Below are 27,490 nucleotides of genomic sequence, written 5' to 3' on the forward strand. Positions count from 1 at the left end.
CTGGAGAGGGAGAGGAGAGAGGAAGCAACAGGGTCCTGAGGACAAAGACTGCCCCATGTCATGGTTTTAAAGCATTAGCTAAAAAATCACTAGAAAACTTACTCATTTCTTGCTGTGAGATATGGATTAGGAGAAGGGTAAAACAGGTTTAAAACTTAAAAGGAATAAAGAAAGTTAAATAACAAAAATACAAGAATAAGAAACTTCTAGAAACCCTTTTTAACCACCAGGTTTTTTCTCTATGTTGTCAATTAAACAAGCACTGCTCTTCCCTCCAGACCCTCCTCAGCTTCTCCCATCAGAACATCTGGCTGTGGCTTTTCCCATGCTTGGGGCATTTTTCTCCCTCTTCAGTAAAGGCTTGTTGATGACCTTAAACTGTGTTACTTTGCTTAAATCTTCTATATTTCAAACGTATGTGAAGCCACTTGGGTTTAAGTGACTTCTGACCTGAGGTAATACTGAGGGCATTTATCTAGGTTTTTGGTAGAGAAGGGTAAGTACTACTTGTTAGAAACAGTGACAAAATTTCAACTTTATTTTCATTTGAAACCATTAATTTATCCTGACAAGAGGCAATAATGCTTCTATCAAAGCCCTCATTAGAAAGGGTTTCTCAGAACAAGGACAGATTTTCTACTTAAACCAGATACCCCATCTGACATGGAGAAACAATCTCCTTTGTTAGGACACTGCACAGGAAATGTCCATCCATCTGATTCAGCTCTGCTTGCTTTCCCACATCTAAAGGGGGGAAACTGACAATTTGCAGTGTCCTCTTTCTTGTTCATCTTGTTCATCTCTGTCATTGTCTTGCAGAACAGGAAAAAGAATGAAAATTCTTTCTGGACAGGTCAGAAAAGGGCTTTGTACAGTTCCTCTGACACACAAGAACTGAGATAGAGACAACAAATACTGGGAGGGAGAGAACAGCTACAGTGCAGAAACAGAGTTGTCCATCAGTCTGGAAGGACAAATGGAAGTGATGAATACAATAGCAACAAATAGGATCAGTTTTACTCAAAAGACAGCCAAAATCAGCTAGATAATGCTCAACATTTGTACATCACATGAAAAATTAAATAATTTTACAACAGCTCCACATACTGTACAGCTCCTTATTTCACTGACAAAAATAAAAGGAAAGAAAAAGAAAATAAGAAAGAAATTGAAGCACTGAAATGGCAAATGAGGACAAACTCTCCTCACAGCAATTTTCACAAAGGTGAGAAACAAGCTTTTTGTTTCAGCATGTTTCTTCCAAGGGCTGCAGCAACACTGATGGTTTCCTGCTCCTGACAGCAGGTTCAGGGCCTTTTCTCTTCTGCTTTTCACGATGCTTCCCGTGGTTGTGCTCCAGGACAGTGCTGTCCATGCTCTGAGCTGGTCAGGCTCTTCTGCTCCCCTCAAACCAGCACCTCTCTGCAAGAAGTGCTCCTTTTCTTCTCGCTGGTCAGATCCACTGAAGACAACAGTCCACTGCTAGGACTAGGAGGGAAAACAATCAGGTCAGATTACAAGAATCATCTCTGGAGGTGGAGGGTCCATTTCAAACAGGAGCTGCCACAGCATCCTGTGAGAAACACAAGATTGTCAACTTAAAATGTGACCCACAGGAAAGGCTCCTGCAGGTCTGGGGAGACTCAGAGACCTGAAGCAAGAGCCTTCATAACCCTTCCAGTGTCTTACATTGACCATTAAATCTCTGGATACACAGTCCCATTTTGGGCTCCTCAATCCAGGAGAGACATTGAGAGGCTGGAGCTTGTCCAGAGAGGGAATGGAGCTGGGGAAGGGTCTGGAGCACAGCTCTGATGAGGAGCAGCTGAGGGAGGAGCTGGGAAAGCTCAGTCTGGAGAAAAGGAGGCTCAGGAGGGACCTTCTGGCTCTGCACAACTCCCTGAAAGAGGGGACAGCAGGGTGGGGTCGGGCTCTCTTCTCTTGCACCAAGCAACAGGACAAGAGAAAATGGCCTCACCTTGTGCCAGGGGGATTTGGATTGGATATTAGGAATAATTCCTTCACCAAACAGTTGTCAACCATTGGAACAGCCTGCCCAGGGCAGTGGTGGAGTCCCTGGAGGTATTTAAAAGTCACGTAGATGTGACCATTGGGGACATGGTTTAGTGATGGGTTTGGCAGTGCTGGCAGCCAAGTCTTGGTGGGACTCAACCTGAAAGATCTTTTCCAACCTAAACAATCCTATGATTCTGAAATTCTCTGAAACAATACTTTTTTATTTTTTTATAAACAATCATCTCAGGTGTGACAAGCTTCTCCAGCTCTAATGAGTCAAACTCCATGTTTACACCCATGTTTACAAAAGTGGATGACTCACATCTTTCCCCTGTGTTATGCCACAGTAAACACCTACACGTGGTTTCTTCCACGCAGGTGAGTGACAACATCGACCCAAATTCCTAGGCACACACAGCCATGGTTTCCACACCAAGTTTTGCCCAGTGAGATCACTCAATATTTTTATCAAATGCTGCTGAGTCATGGGATTAGTGACATTTCCATCTGTTGTTTCCAGACTATTATACTGAAGGTGTCTTGAGAGAATTTTAACTTTCAAACTTTCAACCACGACCTAACACCTGACAAGATGTGAAATATCTTTATTGGATCTTCCTGGATCGATAAAAGAATTGTAATTTCAAAGCTGCACAGTCTCTTCTGCCCCAAATGACCCAAATGCTGGTTTCAGAGAGGAGAAATAGTTGCCTTAACCCCTCTATTTTCCCCTCATAAACCACATACATTTGAACACACAGTCACTGGAAGCCCTCCACAGATTTCGATACAAGGATCATAACTGAGAAATAGACTGGAAAAAAAAAAGAAACTCTTTTTCCCATGTCCAAACTGGACTGACACAGTTTCTTTTGGCAGGCAGCAAAAACATTGCAGGTAATTCTTGAGACACCTAAAGGGCACTCACTTTTACAAATATTGTGTGAAACCACTAAAGCCTTGGTACCAAAAGAAATCCAAGGACAACAGACAGATTTTTTGCAGTAGAGATAGAAACAACAACTCAGTGATGTCAACAATTCTGCCAAAGTTTTTGCAGGAAGCTGCTAAAACACGGTTTGTTTCCTTGAGGTTGAAACATTGCTTTTAATGAATTGCTCTGATATTTAAAAGAACCTCACGCTCTCATGAGTGCACATCAATTAGCACCAAACACACTGTCTGGGCTCTGAGTGGTTTCCATCCCCCAGATGAAAGCAGAACAACTCTCTGACATCCTAAAGCAGCCCTGCTGGCATACAGATCCATGTTTTTGTGAAGGCAGCAAATAGGTAATTATACTGGGAATTCTGATTCCTAATTCCATTCCTTCCTTATTCAATGACCTTAAAGTAAATCTAATTCACATATGGAGGAAAAAGTCTCCACTTTTTCCTCCACTGTCTGCCTAAAGGGCTTTGACATCTGCAGGTGAAGAGATTAGATGAAAATACCACTTCTAACTTTGTAACCACAGCAGAAGGTTATGTGGGAATCACAAAAATCTATCGATTGCCACTTCTGATATTTAGAAGCTTAATACCCTGAGCAGACTTTTGAGATACCTGTATGTCCTTCAGCAAGGATTTACATGTGAAAAATGTTGTATGCTGTAAGATGCAGTAGATGGTTCCCTGCTTCTGACATACAAATAAGGTTTGTAAATTGGTAAATTAGCCATTAACAGGAAAATAAATAAACTTTACCTTTTCTAGACCCCACCTCCGCCTCGATGAAAGGCAGTTCATCCTTAAGGCTTCTCTTGTCTGCAGATTTAAATAAAAAATATTAAAGGGACCAGTTTCTCAAGGTGTAAAAAATGTTCATATAATCCAGAATAAGTACCTTTCTGTCCAGAAGTGTCCCAAACAACAGGATGAAGAATCCCTAAGAAATTGCAAAAGCAGTTAACAAAACCAACATAACCACATGATATTTCTTAAGTGTTTTTAGATGTCTTTTCATTAAGGAGAGATCTCATCACTTGTGATTCGGGTAACAGCAATGCACAAAATGGTTTTATCCACCCAGGTCACAAGGGCTCTCTGGAACATCAGGAATGGATATAACCTGTGTTCCTCCTGACTATGAACTGGACTGATGGGTAACACACCAGGGCTGTCTCAGACACTCAGTGCAGCCTGAGCCAGGGAGAGCTAAGGCAGACTGGGTGTGCAGCAGGGCATCAGGTAACACTGGTGTTTATGCTGATGAGTTAATCAAAACCATGGAATCATGGAATGGAACGGTTTGGGTTGGAATTGACCTTAAAGGACATTCAGTTCCAACCCCCTGCTGTGGGCAGAGACACCTTCCACTACACCAGGTTTCTCAGAGCCCCATCCAGCCTGGTCTTGAACATTCCCAGGATGGGACATCCACAGCTTCTCTGGGAAGCCTGAGCCAGTGTCATCTACACTGGAAGGGAGAATTTTTCTGTGTAGTTGTTAATTGATGAGGATCAGATTTGTAGTTATGGACATGAACTGGTGTATTTTACATTTAACAGAAACTAATCATGGGATTAATTCCTCATTCTACTTCCAAGCAGACCAGTTTGTTCCACTACCCACCTGCACCTAAAACACCAACCCAGGATGTTTCATGTGCAGGAAAGCACCGAGTGGAAGGGAAAGCTGAGATCCTGCTTTTCACACACATTTCCCCTTAGATCTGGTACCTTTATGCCAGACCCAAGGTCTGAGCACACACACTACTCCCAGTGTCCCAGAGTTTACCTGGAAGGCGTTCAGCAGTGCAAACACGACGTGGAAGGCCAGAGAGCGGCTGTCGATGATCGTGGCCAGTCCAAACCCCCAGGTGAGGCCCAGCAGAGGCGTCAGAAGGGCAACGTTTTTACTGACTCGGATCATGCTGCTCAAATCTTGTGACTTGCAGCCCTCTCCAACGGAGGATCTCCCAGTCTTCACCACAACCACAACCACCACAATGAGATTCATAACAATGATGCTCAGGGCAGGTACAACAAAGGCCAAAAGTGCTTTTGTCTCATACCAATTGAGCCAGCAAGCTCCAGGCCTTAAATACCCGTTTTTTGGTTCAGTAATGGCAACAGTGAGGACAGATATGACCAAGGGACATCCATATCCAATAGAGAACGCTGCAGCTAGGAATACAGATCTTGTTATCTTAAAAAAAATTAACAATAATCCATAGAGAATCAAGAGGCCCAAGGTAAACATCCAAAAAAACAGGGCAAGATAGAAAAAGTGAAGGAAAAAAGTGGCTGCCACACACAGCTGGTAGTTTAGGGCTGTATTGTGCACAATGGCTGCCAGGATGAACAGGACATCAGCGACAAGAAGTGAGGCTGCGATGTTGACCAAGCAGAAGTGGCGCATGTAGGTTATTTCAGTTTTTGTGACGTGGTGCCAGACCACGGCCTCGATGGCAAGGCAGAGGACCAGGCTGAAAATGGACAGGCCCAGGCCCACCCGTGTGATGTAATCCAGCACCAAGCTCCGTGGCGCGGCCGGGGCCATCAGGATGGAGAAGGACCTGTAGGTGCGGCGCTGGTGGGCGCAGACGCAAACCACGGCGGTGACGCTGTGTGCGCGCAGCCGGCACGCCCGGGGATCCCAGCGCCGCTCGCCCGAGTGCCACCCCACGCACTGAGCCCCCACCTGCTCCAGCTTGTTCAGCTTCTCAAAGGTGAGCAAAACGTTCTGGAGCTCCTCTGGCAGCAACACTGACAGCACCATCCCGTTCACAAAAGCAGGGTCCAGCTGGTTGGTCTCTAGGATGGCTCCGAGCGTTGGAAATGCAACGCTGATGGCTTTGGAAGTCCTGGGTAACCTCAGAAGCTCTTCTTCTGGAATCACCACGTTCCCAGTGATGTTGCCTGTGCTGTTGAACTCCATGGAAAAGTCAAAGCTCCTTCCAGAAGTGTTTCTGTGTATGCTGTAGCCTTTGGTAGCGATGAAGGGCTCCTGGATACTTTCTGACTCATTCCTTAGAAGAAGTTTCCCAGCAAATAAATTCACCGAGTCCAGTAATATTGAACCAGCATTTCTGTCCTTTACAAAAGCCCAGTTGGAAATGATGGAGCTGTTCAGAATATGGTTTGCTATCCTGCTGTAGCTCTGAAACAAACAAGCAGAATAGAATTTATTTGTTTTATGTTACAAGAAACCAAATATTATTCTACTGGCAATGCCCCCAAAAAATTCATGTGATTTCTATAAAAGAATAATCCTTTGACAATGAATATGTTCCCATGATCCATCCCAGTCAAACCTGAACATCTCATTACTAGAATTGTCCCATCCTCTTCATATCCTACATCAAAAGGTGATTGGAGAAGTAAATATAAAGCAAAAAGGACACCCTAGTACTATTCCAGATGCTGACCCACAGTGCAGGTCTGGTTTTTACCACACTCCCTGTATTTCTTCCCCCACTCTCTGATTTCTGAGTTCATCAGGGAAAGATCTCAGCTGTTGTTGTACAACACATGACAACACAGCTGTAGGTCAGCACCTCCAAGGTTGCCTTCCCTATAGTGTCATACTTTAGAAATTAATTCTTCTTTGTACTGTTATCCCATGCCTATGACAGCAGCTCCTGGAAACCTTTGTTTGTAAAGAAATTTAATTCCACAGTCTATTTTCATCACACATAAATTAGTCAAAAAGTTTCTCTGACAAGATATCCCACTCTGGAAACTCTTTCCAGGTGATCTCCATGTGACTTGCAGCCACCACTTCATTGGACAGTGGCCATAAGGACAAAATACTTTGTGGATGCTCCATAAAGCTCAGAAGCACCTCCAAAGCCAATAAAAGTAAATACCTGCATTTTTCCTCTGGTGACATTCTCTGATAGCAGCAGGGAAATCTTCTTTAGCAATTCCACTATATCAGCAATGTTTCCTGGGATGGCTGGTGAAGACAGGATATCTGGGATGATGCAAGAAAAATCAGCTTGGCAGCTCTGATTCCCAGCACCAAAATGCTTTGCTCCATCTCCAGGCTTCCCATGCCCCAGCTTTCCTCCTCCTCCAAAAGGAAGATGTACTCCAGCACCATGTCCTCCAGAGCATGGGAGGAGTTCACTTTGGGATATCCTCTGGAGGGAAGAAATAGGTTTGAGACAATCAGTGAAAAGAATGAAAATTAATCCACAGCTACAACTAGGCAAGCAATGCAGCCCTGGGTGTGCAGAGAAGGTGTCAGATGGACTGAATCTCAGGACCAGAGCTGACCTGAGAAGAATATCATGGTTACACTACACACATGAAGGAAGGGGCAAGAACTAAATGCAGTATCTTGAAGTGACTTGAATAAGGATCTTGAAGCTGAGGTAAATTGTTGTAATTTGTCATAAATAATCTGATTATTACATACATTGGTGTTGTTCTTTCCTCAGTTTCATCCTGCTGTGTTCTTATCTCAGTTTAGATCCACTGGTGAGAAACACCAGGCAAGTGAACAAGGCAACTTCATTTCTGAATTATGTTCCCACATAAGAATCTCCCAAATTTATTTCCTATCACCTGATATAAGATTGTGAAAGAATTAGAGCAATGTCTGATGAGGAGTGGCTGAGGCATCTGGCAATGTTTAGGCTGGAAAAAAGGAGGCTCAAGGGGGGACTTTATCACTATTTACGACTACCTAAAATGAGGTAATAGTGAGATGGGGTCAGGCTCTTCTCACAGGTAACAAGTGACAGGACAAGAGGCCATGGTGTCAAGATACACCAAGAGAGATTTAGATTGGATATTAGGAAAAATTTCTGAAAGGGTGGTCAGGTGTTGGAACAGGCAGCCCAGGGAAGTGGTGGAATCACAATCCCTGGACAGGTGTGGAGGTGGCACTTGAGGTTGTGGTTCAGCAGTGAAATGGTGGTGCTGGACTAATGGTTGCACTCAATGATCTTAAAGGCCTTTTCCAACCTAAACAATTCTTTGATTCCATGAAGTCAGAGCCTGTTATCAAAGCGTGTTACTCTGTGTTTTAGGATCTCATCTCCCTTTGCTCAGGACTGAAGGCACACAGAAAGAGGGTCTGTCTTTGCAAGAAGTTAAAAGCACAGGCCAAAGTAGGTGCACAACAGCATCCTCACCTGAAAAAGGGACTGAACATCCAGGCTTGCACAAGCATCTGACAACAGCTGCCACTTTCTGTCTTCACAGACAAAACTTGTCTCCCCGTGGAAGGAGGGAGAGCAAGGCTGAATACAAATTGCTCCATTATCTTGGCAGGGAATGAGATTTATACAGGCATCTGGAAAATAAACCAAGCAGACACTGTTAGAAGGGGAAAGACAGCATACCATGGTCTGTAATGTATCAGGGGTGTAAAGTATTGATAACATCTCACAAAACATTAACCAAGGCACTGTACCTTGCTCATCACCAGTCTTTGATTTGTTACTGAGAACCTGAAAAATAAGAAGTGGAATGTAGAGTAAATGTTTACATAAGTAAAAGATGACTCCTTGGTACAAATCAGAAAGGGTTTCAAGAGGAAAATACTCCTTTTGAGGTTCAGAATGCAGATTTTGTGGCCCTTTGCTCATACAGACCAGCTGAGAACTCTCTACTTCAGGTCTGCCTCTACATATGAAGCCTTCATTTGGACCCTGCTACTGAAGTGACACTGTGAGCTCGTGCACAGGATCTCAGGTGAGATCTCAGATGAGGAAGTTGTTTATGATGAAGATGGTGAGACACTGCCACAGGCTGTCCAGAGAGGCTGTGGCTGCCCCATCCCTGGAAGTGTTCAAGGTCACTTAATGGGGATTTGAGCAGCCTGGTCTAGTGAAACTTACCCTGGGAGTGCTGTGTGACATGGCCAGGAAGAAGTGTGCAGCCCAAAGGAGCAGGCAGTGGATCACCCTCACATCCATCACCACTCATTTGCTGATTTCCTCCTGGAAGAAAGATGTTAAAGAAGTTTAGACATCTCTGTTTCCACTTTTTGAACACAGACTGATTACTCACTAGTAAAAAAAAAAGCTAAACCTATGCCAGAGACTGTCCTTACTGGGCTTGCAAGGTGACTTTTGGGCATTCATAATTCATTACCTTTACTGAGAATGACTTGTGAACCCTTTCTTAAAAAAAAAAAAAAAAATCTTTTCAACACTGAATGTTACTGCATTAATAATTTACTCTAAACTGTAAGCTGGGGAGCTTATTAAAACAGTTCAGCCTGTGGGTCTCTTTTGAAGTGATTTAAGACAGTCTCATCTCCACTGGGTTCAATGCTCTGCTCTCCTTGGGCAGTTCCTGCCATGTGAGTAGGAAACGTGGGCACCCAGGGCCCAGAAATTGAAATATGACAAACAAGGGCCAGAGTGAAGAGTTATTTCCTTTGCAGAAGGATTCAGACCTCTATTCCCTCCATGAAGTTGCCCACAATCCTAAATGAAAGCTAAATATCCTGGGATGCAACTTGTTACAGGTATATTTGTTGGAGAACAATAATCCAGAAAGGGAATGAAGAAAAAACAACATGTACATCAAATCTAATTATTAGAAGCTAGACATGTCCTAGGCAAAAGCAACTGCTGTGAGTTCAGAAGAATTGAGACACTGATCTTCTATCACCACAAGTAGATTAATTTAATTTAAAAAAAAAAAAAGAAAAAAAAATGCATAAAAGTCATTGAGTTAAGCCACTAAAGCAAGAAGCAATTGCACAGTGGCAAAACAGGATGACAGCTGGATCTCAAGAGAAGGCAACATGAAAAACCTCATCAAATTACCAAGCCTCGAGAGGAGTCCCTCAATTTTCCCTGACACGTACAGATCAGCACAGATGATGCTGATCAGAAGCAGGAGTCCTGCACTGGGACAGCAGAGATGTGTTTTCACATCCAGAGGCTCCAGGCTCTCCCATCTGACAGAATCAAAGGCCCAGGCACACAGCTGCCTGCCTCTTTCATCTGTGATGTTTGGTCACCATGCTATGTTCTTAGATTTGGAGGTTTATTACTTAATCATGAAATTGCCATAAAAGTTCAACTAATGCACTGAATTTCTAAGGCAGCTCTTAAGGAAAACCTCATGCCAGTCTCAGAATTCAGCTGTTAATATGAAAAGCATTTTCTGAGTTAAAAGCTAGCAGCCACTAGCTCTTCTAAGGAAACAAAATGATCAGGAGCAGTGAAGCAGAATATTCAGATCAATATTGCCAAAGAACGGGAGGTGGCTGGGAAACACCTACAGGTTTGGGGTGAAAGGCTGCACTGAATTCTTTTGATTTCTGCAGTCATTAAATGTTTGTTGTGAGCTTGTAGCCCTAATTCCATTTCACAGCTCGGAATCCTTGAGCTCATCGTGTCTCACCATTAATTAATTCACATTCATTTTGTATTTAATCACAGGTGGAACCCCACCTAACTGAGGCTGTTACCTCTGAGTGAGGGAGAAATCTGGGACATCTCCAAGTGTCTCGGGCTCACTGGCTCACTTGGCTGCATTGTTTGACTCATCCTGGAAACCACCCAGTCCCAGCACTGCAACCTGCCAGGGCAACCACTGTGCAGTGGAGAAACTCAGGGCAAAACAAGCAAGACTGCAACAAGTCACTGTTACTTTAGGAAAAAACATGGGTGTAGTGACACTGGGCCATATGAAAGCATAAACAGAGAGAGGACGATTTATCTCTTTATCATGAACTATCTACTGCCAGTAACCCCTGCCTTTGTAAGAAGCTGAAAACATGATACTCCTCTGTTCCAGAGGTTTCTGCTCCATCCATGTATCAGGACACAGGCATATGAGCAGCTGAGGTGTCAATATCCTCTCATGTGGAAAGGACTTTCTAGTAAGGGGACACTTCCACACCACAAGCTCAGGAGATTGTCACAAGCTGGTGATCTCCTTCTCCAGTTCATTTCAAAGCCCTCAACAGAAGAGAAAGAGCAAGGAGTGGATGGGCAGGGGTTACAGGAGAGAAAAGAGTCTCTTAAAACAGAAAAACAAAACAAAACTGGTTGTAAATTTAAAAAGTAATTCCTATGTTGGTTAATGCTCACAGCCTTACATTCAAATCCCTTACTCTGACTCCTGTTGGTGTGAAATTGAAGTATTTTGTAAAACTCTACTCTATCCTCCTTTCCTCTACCCCAAGCATATTTTTAATTTTAACTACTGGCAGGATGCACTGCACAGCAGTCTGGCCCTATGTGGGCACAGCAAACAGAGGGATCTGTTCAAACGATGACAACTGGGATTTACACCCCTCCCAATGCTGGGCCCAAAGGCTCTGCCCAAAGGGTCCTTCATCACCTTGAGTCACTTCTCTCCCTCTCCACTACTCCAGAAAACAAACTACAGTTAAGTTTACAAAGATGTTCTGCACAAAAAAATTACACTTTTTGCAAAAAGCAAAAAAGCACACTTTTTGCAAAATTAAGGTCTACACTGATCTTGCAATAATTTGCTAGAGAAATGTTTTCTGAAATATTACAAACTCACAACTTTAACATTCTTTAGAAGTATTAAACCCATTATTACAGGACCTAATCTATTGGTTTTAGGACTTGAATGGCCGCTTGGCTTGTTTAAAACTCAATAAATCACCATAACATGATAACCTGCCATTGCTACCAAGCAAGTTAAGCTGCAGCAGGAGGCTTCAGTGCTCACATGGTCATCCAAGGATAAAAAGTAAAGCTCTATATTCTTCAGAATGGTATTAGTTGTATTTTTAAAGGAATCATAGTTGGAAAGTGTAGCTTTAAGTGAAGCAAGTTCTAAAAGGAAAGTTATCTTTATATATAGCTGTAAGAAAACTCCAAATTTTCTTTAAAGTGACAACACTGATTAGAGACCAATTACAAAACTAGCAGAAAAAAACCCCAGAAGTTAATTAAAATATCTACTTATTTTCACAGATGTAAAAAGAATATAAAACTAAGGAAAGAAGCCCAAAGTAAAAACAGCCTTAGCAATTAAATGCATTTCAGATTATGAATGAACCAATTTCACAGACCTCTGATAATTCTCCAGCAGCTCTGGAATAATGACGTTCTGTGGAAGTACTCACTGTTTTCAGAAGTCCAGGGAATACTGTGAGCAAACTTAACCCAGCCAGGGATCCCCCAAGGTCTCAGACGTGACTGTCTAACCACTCATGTGCTGCCATCCTTTCCCAGTCTCACTCTGCCTTACCCAGCCCTGTCTCGGTGCTCGATTCATTTGGAGTTTTCCCATGAAGAAATAATGTTGGGCCGCAGCTGCTTCTTTTCTTGCCTGACTGGATTAAGGCTGAGGAACCTGCAGATGAAGGTATTGCACTGCAAAATGACAAAACACGTTACAAACACACCCACAAATCCAGATTGCCACCTCTGCCAGGAGTCCACAGGGATGAGTCACACCTGAGGGGTTGGTGCCCTTCCTCTGGGTGCAGGTGGCAGCTTCTGCTCTCCTGCATTTCACAGAACTATGGAATGATTTGGGTTGGAAGAGACCTTAAAGACCATCCAGTTCCAACCCCCTGCCACAGGCAGCGACACCATCCACTGCCACAGGTTGCTTTAAGCACCCTCCAACCTATTATTGAACACTTCCAGGGATGGAGCATCCATAACTCCTCTAAACAACAATCTCTTAAAGACCTCAAAACATTAATTATCAAAATCTGGTCAAGTTAATGCATTATCCTTCATAAATGCAAGAGCACACTATTGACAGCACCTTGTGCATCTAAAAAGCCCAATGGGCAAATAATAATCTTTTCTTCAGGGCTACCCCATCATAAAGGGTGACAGGTACCTGCTGAACCTTGTGCCATGGTCGCCATTGGCTCTCTAAATATCACCTCAACTCCAAGAACCAGATTTCCAATAGCCAAAAATTTACAGCAAGTAGTTTATCACTAGAGAAGAGCAATTCCTAACACTCCTTCACATAGGCCTGACTTGATCACTAATTTTTTTTCTACATTCCTGCAGTGTGTTAGTCAGGAGCTTACAGGGTTTCCTGTCATTTTGTCTACTGTCAGAACTCCAGCCTGTGCTCAGCCACAGTCATGTCTCCAGTTTTAACCTAAAGATAGGTATTATTTACTGTTCTGCTTTGATATAGCCAGCCTCACATCAGCATCAAGTAGGAATTTAGCCAGGCACAATCAAGTATAGCCACCTGGGAAGGTTTTATTCCTTGTACTTGGTACACAACCAGATAGAGATCAGTTAAAAAAAAAACTTTAAGGCTAAAAACTGTATCATGTCAAGGTATGAACATGTTTCAAAAGGCTTCTTGCCCATATCACCTGGAGCTGTGCTTCTACACACTCCCTGACCCCTTACTCTGACAGCAAAACTGAATGGCCCTTGATTCTCAACACCTCCTCAACATCAAGGGTTCTCTGAAGGACACAAAACCCAACATCCTGCAGCCCTCAGGCACCCACACGCTTCTCCCAGGAGGAAGGTGTGTGAATCTGGGCTCCCAGGGGGCTTGGAAAGAGACTGAAACCATGACTCCCAACAAAGAGGGCACTCCAAGCCCTGACCTCAGCAGCATCAGTCTCATCAGTCACAAGCTGGTTGGGGTTGTTTACATTCCTCAGGAACAAACAGGGAGGGGTTTGTCTTCACAGCTCTTGCAAAATCCAATTACTCAAGATCTGCAACCAGCTGCTTCAATGCTGTGCTCACCACCTGCTTTCTCAGAGATCAGAAACATCTCAGGTAACTTTTACAGCAGCCAAAAGGCAGCTGTGGAAACCTGGGTTTACCATTTCCTTTGGAAAGAGTTAACAACAGACTTGTGCTAACTTAATGAATACCAGGTATTTATTTAAAAGTTCAACAGATACTTTGCTATACGCTTCAAACCTTGCAGTAATCACAGGTCCATCAGAAATTCACTTCCTTTAACATTAATGAAAAAAATAATCTTTGTGGGAAAAAAATCAAGTAAGTAGACCTGTAATTTTGCTTTTTTTTTTTTTTAACTATACCTTGTGTGCTACCAGAAGATTTTTAGACAAGACTGAATGAAAACCTGGCAGTTTAAAAATGCTCTTCTGCTGTTCTGTTCTCTATGTGCCTTTTCCTTGTTCCACATCCTCACTAAACATGCCATACCCTCAGTCTTCAGTTCTTCACTATATACTCAAGCAGGAGACTCAACCATGCATTTATCCATGTTATTGAGTGGCAATAGGGATCTTAAATAAAGCCTCTGATGATGCACAGTAAGGTCAGTTCAATATGGGCCAAGAGGGGAAAAAAAGGGGGAATGAATAAATCCTGAGAAGTTAAATATTCCCAGTTACATTTGCAAATAAAAACTGAACTTTCCAACTGTTTGGATCCTAAGCCACCCTGTTAGTCAGGAGCCAGAGCATCCCATGAGTAAATGGAAATCTGAAAACTTTAAAGGGGAACTATCATACTTTGCTTCCACTCCTCATACTCCTCCTTGCAAAGAATGGCATACAAAACACTCCTGAACAGAACTGAGCAGACACCTGAAGAGGTTTTTATACTCATTTTATTTGCTGAGTTTGGATAGCATGCATCATTTTACAGCACCGGTAGACAAGTCAGTGAAGCACACTGCTCTTAGGAACTTGTACTGTGGAATGTCTCCAAAACCATTACCCTCTCCCCCTCCACTCCAGTACATAACACTAGCTGAAAACAAGACAGACACACATCAGGGCAACTTCCTTATGGCTACAAATACTCATAGCAGCGACTTTTAAAGGAGGGTTTATTAAATCAAGTCATTGCACTTGGGTCATTTATTGCTATAGCGAACAAAGGCCATTATATAACAAACACCTTTCATTTGTGGCTTTAATTGATTGTCTTGTTCTGTTCATTCTCTGCAAGCTCACACACAGGCACAATTTCTGCACAGAAACCCCTTCCAAGATTTCTTTCTTGCTCCAATCACAGTGAAGAGCTGGTATAACAAAACTGGGTCCTCCATTAGGCTCAATTCTTGTCCCTCATCACCTGCTTTACAGGTACGAATTCCAGGCAAGAGTTTAGTGTCCGACGAGAAACACATGATTCCTTAATTCATTTGTGATGCAATTGGGCAACTCAAGGATAAAAGCAATAAGATTGAATCACCTCACTAGCAATTTGACTAGCAAATATTACTCAGTAACTGCATAGTGTATTGATCAGGGTTCAATGAGATTTCATGAATTATCTGAATCAGTAATGGACAAACATTCCCCAACTAACTTTTTGACATTTGTATTTTACGACACATCAACTGTGGAAGAATCCCAGTGTGGGATTACTCTCGAGAATTAACACTTGCATGTCACTTGAACAAGTGACATACTGACTAATTATTTATGACTACTACCATGAGGAAAAGTTTAATTACTTTCTTTTATTGATGAAGTTGCCAAACTATATGGCATGTTTTTGCCTTTTAAGTTACAGGAGACCTAAAGGAAATGAGCTGATTCACAGAACTAATGAATTTGACTGATTTTCTAAAGCTGTATGTTTTTTAATTCTTTAATCAGACAAACACAGCAATAAATACCATTGTCTCACATCACTTTGCATGTTATTTCTGCATTATTCTGGTGCAAGTTTTGAGCCCAGGGGTTAAAGATAATGGTAATCCACAAGAGCTCAACCTCTTTTCCATAAAGTAAAGACACTATCCTGGACACCAGCACAATGATGTCAAAGCAATTGCTCCAATCACTCATTTAAATACAAAGACATTACTCAGTTCAGAGGTACTTAATATATTGAGAAAGTTTATGGCATAAATATATAAATATTGAGAGCTTTTGAGAGTATCAAAGTTCCAAAGGGATTTATTTGGAGATATAAACAAAACCTGACTATTGTAAAAACAGATCAAGATGCATACTTAAACAACTAGAAAGACTGATGACTTCAGAAACACGGAAGTACAGACGCCGTGACTTAAGGTTTACTCTTTCATGCTGTATACTGTAATAGTTTAGGCACAACAGGTTGAGTTAAGACTGGGCTCTCACTTTGTTTCTGATTTCCTTGCATTTTGTGGTTTAACAGTTAATTTTGTCATGATTTCACAATTCAGTCTTAAATCCCTTTTTAATCCAATAGTGCAAGTGACAAACCGTTCTGCTGAACTACTCGGATTAGATCATTCAATCTTTCTACAATGCACAGGAGTCTCACCTGCTTCATTGCACTAACAAATTCCTATCTCATTACTCATCAACAGCATAGTATTAATATTCTCACTGCAGACAGGCACATCAGCATAACCCTGGGTAAGACTGCCAAAATTATACAAATATCACATATTCCCTTTTGCAGGTGGGGAAAAGTAGTGACTACAATTAGGATACAGTTATTCCATCCCTTCCAATGGACTATTTTACAGATTAGTTGCAAAGACAGATCACCCTATTTATTGTATAGATCTCTTTAAAAATTAAGCTACAGGTATTCAATAAAAATCTATTAAGAATTCCCTCTCCTTTCTATACAGATTCAGTAGTATTTTCAAGCAAACCAAAAAAATAAGGTCTGCAATTCCAGCACAGTAAGAAATAAGGCCTCTTTTATATTGGCAAAAAAATTACACCGTTATTCTTTTTTGTTTTCTTGTCTTTCTGAATATAAGACTATATTCCTTTTTTTCTACTATATTTTTTCTTTAAGACTGTAGAACACCAGCATCCATTATAATGAAATGAGTCAGTTCTCCTTGTGTTCAGCTTTGAATTCCTAGTGAGTTAAAAATATTGAGTCCATAGCTGTCTCATGTAGACATCACTGCTTTCTTCAATTTTTCTATTTCAAGCTGAAAAAACAGATATTTTGAAAAGAAAGTCAGTATTAAAGTAGCTATAAAGTCTTCAGAGCTTTCACCAAAGTTATAATCTTTGCATTTCAAAGACACTTATGTATTGCACCACAGAAGCATTTGACAGCTCAGTATTTGCAGTTGATTTTGTACCACTGTATTGCTAAATGAACAGGAATTTAAAATAATTATAGATTTGACTACAGTTCTGGTATAATCTTTTTAAAATTTAAAAAAAAAGTCTGTTTTAGAAATGGGTTTATCTGGATAAACTCTCTGAAAAAAGAAGTCAAAGCTGGGTTATGGAATCACCTGACATGTAATGCTGCACCATCACCTGAGAGTAACTTTCTAAAACAGCCTTTCATGGAAAACACTGCCTGGATTAATTTGTATTTCTTGAAACAGACTTAGAGGACACCTAGAGTTACTTCCTCTTCAGCTCCAGTGCATATTTAAGGCATCTTCATTAATTGCTTTAGAGTCACATTAAGAAGAGAGACTCACCAGAAGTTTATCTCATGTGTCTCCAGTAGTTTTGTAGCCAGCAAGCTGTACTATTTCACAAATAAAATGCCCTTTTGTACCAGACTGAAATAATTTCCTACAGTGAGCTCATCCTATTAACGACTTAATGGCATCATACTACTACCTACTACTGCAGGTAGTGTTCTTCATCAGTAAACTGAGGAATGGCATTCATTCATAAGGAAATTTTTCAGATGCATTCTGTTCTTTTGGCAAATCATCCACACTTAATATTTAAACCATTAATCAAAAATTTAGAGACGTTTGCTTTTGCCCTATTTTTCTTCTGATTACCTAAATAGGTCTTTCAGTCTTATAAATGCAAAGTGTTAACTGTCTCTCTTGGAACTTGTCCAGTTGGACATATTTCTAGCAAAGAGCAGAATCCAGCAACACTGAACTTCCATCCCAACTTCCACAGGTGTTACTATTTATGTTATTAAATTATTGTTAAAAATATTATTCCAGAAAAAGAAATCTGAATTTGGATCTTCTCTGTACATCCAAATGCCTCTTGAGGCATTCATTCAATCACAAAATAAAGCAGCAACACAAAAAGAGACTGAACAGGTTTGTTAAGACTTTCCTGTGACATCAAATCCCAGAACAAAGCCTACACACCCATAAACTCCCCATGCCCTCCCATAGTGGTAACATTACCTCCAGATTGCTTCGCAACAGCTTCTCTTCTTCCAAATCCTTCTTTAGTTTTTCTAGTTCTCTCCTAATAGTAGTTAAGATGAAAACAGAAGTTAGAAGGGGGAAAAAGAAACTTCACATTACTGAGAACAGAATGCACAGGCCTTGTTAAATTTGACAAGTGGGATTCACAAAACAAGGCACATACCCACGAGTGAATTGTTACTCATCTGTTGGACAAGTTTCCACCATCACTCAACACTTCTTACCTACAGCTATTCACCTATCCTTAATTTTTAATCCAAATTTTGAGGCTACTTAAAAGTCTGTGTTGTTATTTAATATTTGAAGTTGAATTCAAGCTAAAATAACCTCAAATAACCTGGCTACTTCTACACAGAGAATAAATTACTTAGAATGTAAGGTTCCTACCAGTCATGTAAATACTGCAAGTTCTTGTGTAAAAGGTTACACAAGGCCTGCACATGTACTTATGTCATCACCACAAAAAATTAACTACTTTTCCTTACAATGAAAACATAAACTGTTTAAGAAATACTTTCCAAAATATGTAATGGATGCAGAAGTGCCTCCATTAGATGCACATTAGAAGTGCAAGTAGGAGGGAAAAGCATAAGAATTCCAAAAATACTCTGACATCAAATTTGTACATATTTAGGACATTTAATAGGATCAATTTCAGTAGAAAACATCTGAATTTATGTATTAGTATGTTATTAGCATAGAATAGCTTTCTTATTTTATTCTGGCATTGAAGACACTTAGAAGATGTTTATATAACCCTTTGCAGATTGACAAAGGAAATATTTACCCATGCTCTTTCTTCAGTGAGTCTACTAGACCCATTAAATCATTAATCTGAGACCTGAGCTCTTCCACAGAAATTTTTTCATCCTCTGTTTCTCCTTTAAGTTGGAGGTCTCCAGGCAAAAAGTCGAGTATGACAGAACTTGGTCTCTGAGATGAAGGTGGAATCAGTGGGCTGAATGCAGATGGCTAAAAAAATGAATTGGTAGAAAGGTAAGAAGTGAAATCCTTATGAAATGAATGCTTACAGCATACAGGCTCTACCAGGGTGGGAGCTAAACATGCATAAGTTCCCTTAATTTTCTACCTAAAAGGTAAAAAACTATGTCCAGTTTGAATGGATTACTGGACTATATGAGATAGTTACTTTACACAGCTCTTAATTAAGGATTTGCCTGAAGTTCCTGTAGTCACTGAAAAATGTACACATACAAAGTCCTTTACACTTAAAACAAAAGTGATTTAATGGATCCCACTGGATTGTTATAAACAAATTTTTGAGCAGTTTGCTGATCTGCTCAGTTGCTCTGCCTGTCAGGAGACTGAAGGCTGTGCAGGTATGGAATTTAACTGGGGAATACCACCTGACACAACACTTCTCATCAGAACTCATGCCCTCTGTAAGTATAAATGAGCTTCAGTACTAAATTTCTTACTATGAACTTTACATTAAATGACTCAGCTCACTTGTACTTAAATACAAGCACTGGCATTCAGATGGTTGCATGAATCTGTACTGGCAATGCAAACAGGATGAACAGAACACCAAGCTGCCTAGTATTTCTCTGGCACTTTGGTAGCATCATACCTTCTTTGTTTCAACTGGCTTTGGTTTGGCACTTTCTTCTTCTTTCTGCACCTTCAAACTTTTTTCTGGACCCACATTTTGATTTGCCTGGTAAACCATTCATAAGGAATGAAAAGGTTTTCAGAATTTAAAACAAAAAAAACAAAACAAAACAAAACTTAAAAGTAACTTAAAAAAGTTTTCTGAAAATGCAATAGCAAGGGGAAAACCAAGTAACTAAACTTTAATTGCTACACTAGAAGACTTTTCTGTCCCTGACAGTCATAATTTTCCTTCCCCACATTCATATGAACTTAAATCAAAACAGGAATCTTGGGTAGGATTTTCAAGCATATTTGCAGTACTTAAACCTGTGATGCTTTTGGGAGCCTGTAGGTGCTTCCATAAAACACAAATAGGCAGTAACTGTATGTGGCAATTGCATGACTAATTATGCAGCATCCAGTGACAAAAACTGATTTCAAGGACTCTGCACCACCTGCTTTTCACTGTCTGCCAACCTCACATCAGCACTAACATCATAAGCCCAGCATTACAGCAGCATTAAAATACAAATTTATAGTGGCCAATTGTGAAAGTCACTAAAGACACTTTCAGATCTGTGTGTATGTACAACACCTATTTCACCATCTGTGAGGCCAGAAGAGCTGAGCATTTCCTGCAGCAACAACCCATGGGATATAAACACTCCTTCAGCTGCAGCACAGTTCCAGCTGTTTCTCTTACATTCACTTCCCTGCTGGGAATGGACCCCCCTGCAATAAAACCTACAGGAACTGAACACCCCTGTAACATTTTGCTCACAAGAATACTCCCCACTGCAGTCCTGTTTCCTGGAAAGCCAGTTTTTAGTTCCCTACTAGGAGAACACCCCCAAAATACTCACAGGACTACTGCTATTGAAACGGGAGGGCAGCCTCCTACCAGGCATCTTGGGCCGGTTCGCAGTCGGGTGTGACAGGTTATCTGAGGTAGTTATTACATCATCAAAGCTTAACAGATCTACAAAAAGATGAAAACAGAGACCACCATCAAGACCAGAAGGTTTTGTTTTGTTCTTTTTATCTTTTTGCTTTTTTTTTTTTTGAGATACAAAAAAAATAATTATCAGAATTCTTATTGTTTTGAGAATTTTCACCATATACAACACATGAGATATCTGAAACAACTGAATGACTTTGACATATCTGGGAAACTGTATTTTTCCCCTTGAAAAAAAAAAAAATAAGAGTTAATTCAACTAGGATTTAAATTCAAGTTAATTTGTGTGAACAGAAGAAATGCTCTAGCAACATGACAGCATCGGCAGAAAATATATTTATTACTTTTTTCAAGAGCTGCCATATTCAACTGCTTAAAAGCGTATTTTCTTGTTGCTGAACTTGCATAAAAAGCATGAAAATGCAAGTTTAGTGACTAAGACAAAAATTAAAGCAAAATGGTAAAGTACATAGTGGTGTACTCCACATGCTGGTGAAAGCTAACAAGACATTAAGTGCACCTATGCCAGTGCAGGGCAGTTTTTTCATGTTCAGTATCTAAAGATAATACACAGCTTCACAGTCTTTAATAAAACACTTCAAAACTCCATGCTCATACTTTATTCAATCACACATATCTCTTTGCTCATTAGTCTCTTCATGCTCACACCTCTAGGTAAACTCTCTCAGATCAGCAGAAAAGCTTTACATCCTCTGGGAAAAGGCAACTTCAGGAAAAAAAAGTTGATAATAGGAAAACCTGATCACAACTAGCCTTAGCAACCTAAGTATTTCACCTAAGTAACAACAGGACTTAGCCCTTTCTCCACAAAAATAAATATACTTACCTGACAAGAGATGTTTAGTGAGACTGAGTGGTGTTTTTTACTTAAGCATTGACATAAGATTACAGTTATTATATATAATTTACAACCCAAATTAATCAGTTAGTCTATAGTCTGTAACTAAAATGCCACAAAGTATTTACTACAGGTACCATAAACAACATTCAAGATTTTGGGTTTGATGTTTTTCCATGACCTCTGATTCTTACTTGACATTATGATTTAGTAAATAGAACCTATGGTATCTCTTTTCCTACGTTCCCATTACAGGACAGATAAGAAAACCATTCATACCCCTTCAGGCTCTGGATGTCTTAAAATCATCTGATTAATACAAGTTTTACACACACATTGTCAAAGCTAATTTATACCTGTAGGTACTAAGTTTTCCACTGAATGTTTTAATTGATTTTAATCTCTTCTCAGCATTAAAATCCTTGAAGGCCTTAGAACCTTCAGCTCCTTTGGACAGCCCTGATCAGACCTACTTCATCACCCATTCCTTTATAGCACTGTTACCAATCAGTTCTACTGCTTTTTACTTCTATCCAAGAGAACAGAATGTCAAAACAGTCTTTTGTAAACATGCAATCATACCTGCAATTAAACAAGCGGGGGAGAAAAAAAGAAGGAAGAAACAGAAGAATGATGAATGGCAAGCAGCTGACGGAAAAGAGGATGAGGGGAAAAATAAATGAGAAGGGATTTCTGTTCTAGTCTGTGCCAATAAAATATTTAATGCACTGCAAGCAACAGTGAGCACAGGGTCATCTTTATGGTCTTTACTCAATTAGTAACCCCAGAGTATGAAGCTGTCAGAGTCACAAAGTGGTTCAGGGTGGAAGGGACCATGAAGATCACCCCGTTCAAGCCCCTGCCATGGGGCCCCTTCCACTAGACCAGGTTACCAAAGGACAAATTATGATTTATGTTAGTCAGGAATCATTAAAAAGGTAACAAGAAAAAACTTTTATGCCTTTTTCCCCTCATCTCACTAATTTCTGACTTTAAGTGATCCTTCTTTTGTCATTCCAAAGAAATGACAAATTATTTTGTAAGAAATTTAAGTAAGAATTATAAATTTAGCTGCTGTTCCGATTGTAATGCCACTCCTGTCTCCACAAACAGTAAACATGAGGCATATCAAGAATATATTAAGAAAAATGTAAACTTTGAAAAAAAGAATTCACAATATTTGACAAGGCTGGAAGACTGCTACAGTCCAGAACTGTGTACTATTTAAATATAGATGGTGGAATGATACAAAAGCCAAGGATTTTTTCCATATTTCTAAGAGCTTCTAAAGGAATTTTTTACACCTGAGAGAGCTGCTCAACATTAAGATTCTGTCAGCAGATTCCAGTCAGACATAATTCTGACTGTACTTGAATTTTTGTTTTTATTTTTCCAATTTATTCCTTTGGTATAGGGAAGAAATTAAAACACAGGTTGGTGGAGATTGGGGTTTGGTGGTGGTGATAGGTTGATTGGTTTTATTGTAGGCTTAGGGATTGATTTGTTTTTCTTTTTAAACAGCATTTTTAGTTATTTTAGAGAAAATTTAACCAATAAACCATTAAACCAATAGAGATACTGATGATATCCACTGAAAGTTCAGTGTCTACACACATTTCAATCAATAAAATGCTTTACCAAATAAGATTCTTACAGACAGTCTGTGAGCAATATGTTAAAGGAAATCCTATCATAGTGTCAGAAGAGCAATACCACACATCTGGAGATAATCTGGGTCAAAAAAAAAACTTTATGACTGAGTGAGTGCACCTTTCTAAGAATATGAGCTAAGCCTAAAGCTACATAGGAGGATCATTAGAAATGTCTCTTCTACAAGCTTACCATGGATCCACCACACAGCTCTTAGGAGCTTTGAGAGGTACAATTAACAAGAGGCTTTGTTAAGATGTGTGAATGCTTCAAGTGGATTCATAGCAGCTTGTCTTTAAAAGCCTTCATAAAAAGAAGCAAAGCTGAACGGTGGCTGAAGAAATTATGGTTCCACCATTTCATGTGGCTGGGGTTTAAATATCCATGATACAAGTGAAATGTATCCAGTATTTTAGGAGATAACTCACATTAATCTTTGGAGTAAAAAGATGGCTCCCTTTCTCCTATTACTCACCTTGCTGAGATTTCCCCACAAAAATTCAGGGGACAGCTACAAGCTATAAAATATCTAATTGCCCAAAAGCTTCATGACTGTGTTTTTGTGTGTACAGTATGATAAAGCCAACCTACATACACCAGACATGCTAAAGGTACTGAACACATTTCACTACAAACAAACACAAAGTTTGGCTTATCAATAGCTCAACTATAAATTTTTTCTTACTTTTAGTCCCCACCAGCTCCTGATGGAAAAGCCTACTTAAAGTAATTTCTTTAACTGCTAAGGAAAACATTCAAACAAACAAAAAAAAAGTGCATTAATAGAAACCCCAAAATTTTAGTACCAATATTTGCAACTGCAAACCACGCTCACGATGTTAAGAAGAGGATATGTGAATGGAATAAAGCATTTGGATTTCCTTAGAGATTGTTATCTTACCAAAATGGAGAAGGGTAGGGTAATTTCCTGACACGTAAGAAGGGAAACATGGCAAACAGGATAGGAAACAAAATCTGGAAAGAAAAGTCAAGGAGAGGAATGTCTAGAAAAAGATTCTGAACAAAAAAATTATTTTACAAAGCAGGAAAAAGAAACATTTGTAGAAGAAACAGAATTGCTTTACATGTTCAGCACGCCAGTATTACAGCTTTAGTCTTTTACAGCATTTGATTCTAATCAAACAGAGAAACATTTATGCAATTTTTCAAATAAAACTTCAAGAGGATTATTTCAATGTCATCAATGTTTCTAAATGGTTCTGGTTATTTATCCTTTTCTGATAGCTGGCAACATAATTTTGACATGGGGTGGGTTTTTCCATTACAGAACATTTACAGCTTCTTATGCTAAACTGAAAGTGGCACAATCTAAACCTCACTTCACGATCAAACTAAGTTGCAAAAAACCAGGAACCATATTTAAAGAAAAAACAAAAAAACAATAAAAACAAAACAAAGATTTCCTAAAAAGACTCTGGGCAATTGCCAGCCCCAGCCATCCATTTTCCCTTATCTTTATTAATACCTAGTCTAGTTATTATAAAGTTAAACAGTCTTAAATGTTATACAAGGACCCAATATCTTTTTCTTTTATAGTTTTATATGGCCTTGGCTGCATAGGCTCTTATGCCTTTAGCAGCACAGTATGTAGAGAATTAGAGCATGAGATTCATTATATTTTACTGCCAGGAGTTTGGATCAGTCCCTTTTCACAAGAGTGTAGGAGTGACTTATGCAGCTTATTTTAAGGAATGACAGTTTGACAAAACAGGAGCTCTGAAACTTCCCTTCAATTGCAGCTCCTTGACCCTTCTCTGTGCTGCAGCCCCACAGGAACTCCCTGAGCCTTCACTGCTTGCACCAAACAGAGCTGAACAGACCTCACCCATCAGCCCATTGTGACCCCTGTGCCCTCCCCATTCAAATCTTTAATTTCTCCATAAGCCTGTAAAAACTTAAACTAGCAAAAAAAATTCTTTTTTTGTTTTTTTTTTTTTTGCTTTCCCCTCAATCTGTGTAAAATTATTCTTTTTCTAATCACATGATATTCTGATTTGTAGTATATACATCGACACCTGACAGCAAAGGTGCTATGTTGCCATCCTGGTTATTAAAAATGTCAAGGTAACAATGTAAAGGGAAAAAAAAACCATATAAAGAGATATTCCAGTTGTTTTCATGAGGAGTTTCTCCTGAGGTTAAATGATACTATGCTGTATGGTAACACACCTAGCATGAGCCTAGAGATAATCACAGAATTTATTATACTAGCTAGAAAGCTGATAATCATAGAATGGCTTGGGTTGGAAGGGAATTTCAAGATTTTCACCTTCCACTATCCCAGGTTGCTCCAAGCCCTAACAAACCTGGCCTTGGACACTTCCAGGGATGGGGCAGCCACAGCTTCTCTGGGTAACCTGTGCCAGGGCCTTATCACCCTCATATTAAAGATTTTTTTTTCTACTATCTAATCTGAGTAGTACAGCATCTGTACTAAAGACACACATGAATTAACCTTTCTTCATACAAAGCATTTATACTTAAAAAGCGTATTTTAACATGCTCAATGAGAAAAAGTCAGGAGTGTTCTTTTCTATTGCTTCAGTTCTTTTAATGCAGATTAAAAGAATTAATGCAGATTATAATTTATTCTAAAAAATAATTATTTTGATCTTCCAGATGAATTTATTATACTTCGGACCAACTATTCTACAACTGGAATGTTATAATTTGCCTTAAAAATAAATAAATATATAGAATTTTTAAATTTATTATTACTAAAATATTTTCTGAGACAAAAAGTTGCATTTGAGATATGAAAGACACACTGTAGGCATAATTCACTACAGCTTTTTCTGAAGTCTTTATTCATAAAATATAAATAATTTAGAGTTCAGAAAAACATGCCCACAGCAGCTGATCTCTGCTTAAGTGACACACAGAGGTCTGGTATCAGTTGCACTGTCAGTCAAGGGCTAGTGGTACCAATACAGTAGTTCAGAGGTTCTGATCATTAAATGTGGGTTTTTTAACCACTATCAAGGGTTTTACTGGATATATTTAGAATTAAGGAGACACCAAGTTTGGCTCAAGGTGGCTTTAAGCAAAGCCATAATTGTGCTATTCAAATGTACAATGCTCCTTGCTTTTTTAAAGCCCCAATTTAAGGTATGGTAAAGTCAAAATCTAGAATAGCTCTGAACTAAATCACAAGAGATTGAAGGTAATGGCATTACTAAGAGATCTCAAGTTAGCTAAAAAAGCAAAGTTATCTGAACTGCAAGAGCAGAACAAGTTGAACCAGCCATTAAGAAAACAACTTCATAAAACTCAGGATGAAAGTGGCAGCAAAAAAAAATAAAAAGCTTTCAAATTAGAAGAACAAACCATTATCTCTGTCTCCCTTCCTGCCCACTATCACAACCCAGAGCTCAGCAGCTACCTGCAAATACCTTGCTGACATGTGCTCACCCCTTCCTGACTCTTGCCTTCAGCTGCCTACAGCACTTCTGAAAAAATGCACAGGCTTATATAAATGCACTCAGTGGCATTTTGAGTAAATCACACAAAAAGCTTATTCCAACCCTGTAAAACACAGCAATCCAGTCAGAAAGGCCCAAAAGAACATTTCTTTTCTTACCTGATTCTTTAGAGCTCTTTATCACAAGTGAATCTACCTCTACTGATTTTGGTCTGAGTGGCAATGGTTCAGAGTCTAACTTTGGTTTTGCTACTGGCTCAACTTCAGATTTCGGTCGAAGTGTAACAACTTCTCCATTAGTTCTGTGGTAAGAAAAAAAAAGATAAAACATACCTAGTCAAGAGATTAAACAGTTTAAAAGGGAATCATACCAAGAATTAGAAGCAAACTGAAAAATTATGGCAGATTTTATCACTTTCTAAAGCCTTGTTTTAAAATCAAGGCTTCTGGAGATCAATTCTACCTGTGAAAACTGTTTCTTTTGTTCCAGCTCTTGCAGGGTTGTCAGATGTGCACAAAACCCATGTGAAAACAATCCAGAACTTTAACTATAGGACACACTTGGACATTTCAGACCAAAATATTACACTTCAAATAACAGGTGAGCTGAATAACATTTTCACTAATACCTCTTGAAGTAATCCAAAAACTGACTCCTTGACATTAAAAAAAAAATCCTTCTGTACAGGAAAAAAGGCTTGACAAGAACAAGTTATTTCTTGCTGGATATGGAAAAAGCTACTTTGTGGCTTTTGTTCTGCCATGCACTCCTTACATATATGCTTACATCATTAACAGACAAAAAAAATCAAAAAAAATCTAAAGTAGCAAAACCCCCACCAAAATAATTAAAAAAGAACAGGCAACATTTTCCTTTACAATTCTTCCCATCACAAACCCGTGCTGACCAGGCCTGATCATTTGGTTGGCCTGTACATGCTATAAACTGTGCCACTTTCATTAATTCAG

General features: G+C 39.7%; 2 protein-coding genes across 4 annotated transcripts in view; both read right to left on the reverse strand.

Moving 5' to 3' along the window:
• Positions 1 to 997: 997 nt before the first annotated feature.
• LOC107202577 (adhesion G protein-coupled receptor F4-like) lies at positions 998 to 10,423 on the reverse strand. Of its 2 annotated transcripts, XM_015623459.2 has the most exons (8): positions 8,812 to 10,423; positions 8,385 to 8,421; positions 8,104 to 8,264; positions 6,829 to 7,104; positions 4,755 to 6,119; positions 3,862 to 3,903; positions 3,723 to 3,782; positions 998 to 1,488 (listed from the first exon to the last, which is right to left on the reverse strand). In XM_015623459.2, exons 1-8 carry the CDS (start codon positions 8,887 to 8,889, stop codon positions 1,483 to 1,485), a joined length of 2,025 nt encoding a protein of 674 aa, XP_015478945.1. In that variant the 5' UTR covers positions 8,890 to 10,423; the 3' UTR covers positions 998 to 1,482. The 2 variants fall into 2 exon arrangements, with proteins under 2 accessions (XP_015478945.1, XP_033368983.1); XM_033513092.1 differs by lacking the exon at positions 8,812 to 10,423 and having other exon boundaries at positions 8,385 to 8,790.
• A 4,056-nt stretch (positions 10,424 to 14,479) lies between these two features.
• The window catches only part of CD2AP (CD2 associated protein), a 77,468-nt gene continuing 64,457 nt past the window's right edge, over positions 14,480 to 27,490 (reverse strand). For both annotated transcript variants that reach the window (XM_015623015.3, XM_015623016.3), the window contains 6 exons: positions 26,681 to 26,823; positions 20,476 to 20,591; positions 19,590 to 19,676; positions 18,786 to 18,970; positions 17,975 to 18,038; positions 14,480 to 16,783 (listed from right to left, as the gene is read on the reverse strand). In XM_015623015.3, coding sequence (XP_015478501.1) covers positions 16,742 to 16,783; positions 17,975 to 18,038; positions 18,786 to 18,970; positions 19,590 to 19,676; positions 20,476 to 20,591; positions 26,681 to 26,823 — 637 coding nt within the window. In that variant the 3' untranslated portion in view covers positions 14,480 to 16,741. The remainder of the gene's footprint in view (positions 16,784 to 17,974; positions 18,039 to 18,785; positions 18,971 to 19,589; positions 19,677 to 20,475; positions 20,592 to 26,680; positions 26,824 to 27,490) is intronic.

This window comes from Parus major, chromosome 3 (genome assembly GCF_001522545.3).
Source record: "Parus major isolate Abel chromosome 3, Parus_major1.1, whole genome shotgun sequence".
In the NCBI taxonomy this organism is placed as follows: domain Eukaryota; kingdom Metazoa; phylum Chordata; class Aves; order Passeriformes; family Paridae; genus Parus; species Parus major.

What these genes read in the sequence shown, in the direction of transcription:
- LOC107202577 (XM_033513092.1), bottom strand. Translation starts at nt 8,559, where the DNA reads ATGAGCAAAGGGCCACAAAATCTGCATTCTGAACCTCAAAAGGAGTAT. An exon ending in AAAGACTGGTGATGAGCAAG is followed by an intron (nt 8,265 to 8,384) that starts GTACAGTGCCTT and finishes TTTATTTTCCAG; the next exon opens with ATGCCTGTATAAATCTCATT. An exon ending in GGACACTTCTGGACAGAAAG is followed by an intron (nt 3,783 to 3,861) that starts GTACTTATTCTG and finishes TTAAATCTGCAG; the next exon opens with ACAAGAGAAGCCTTAAGGAT.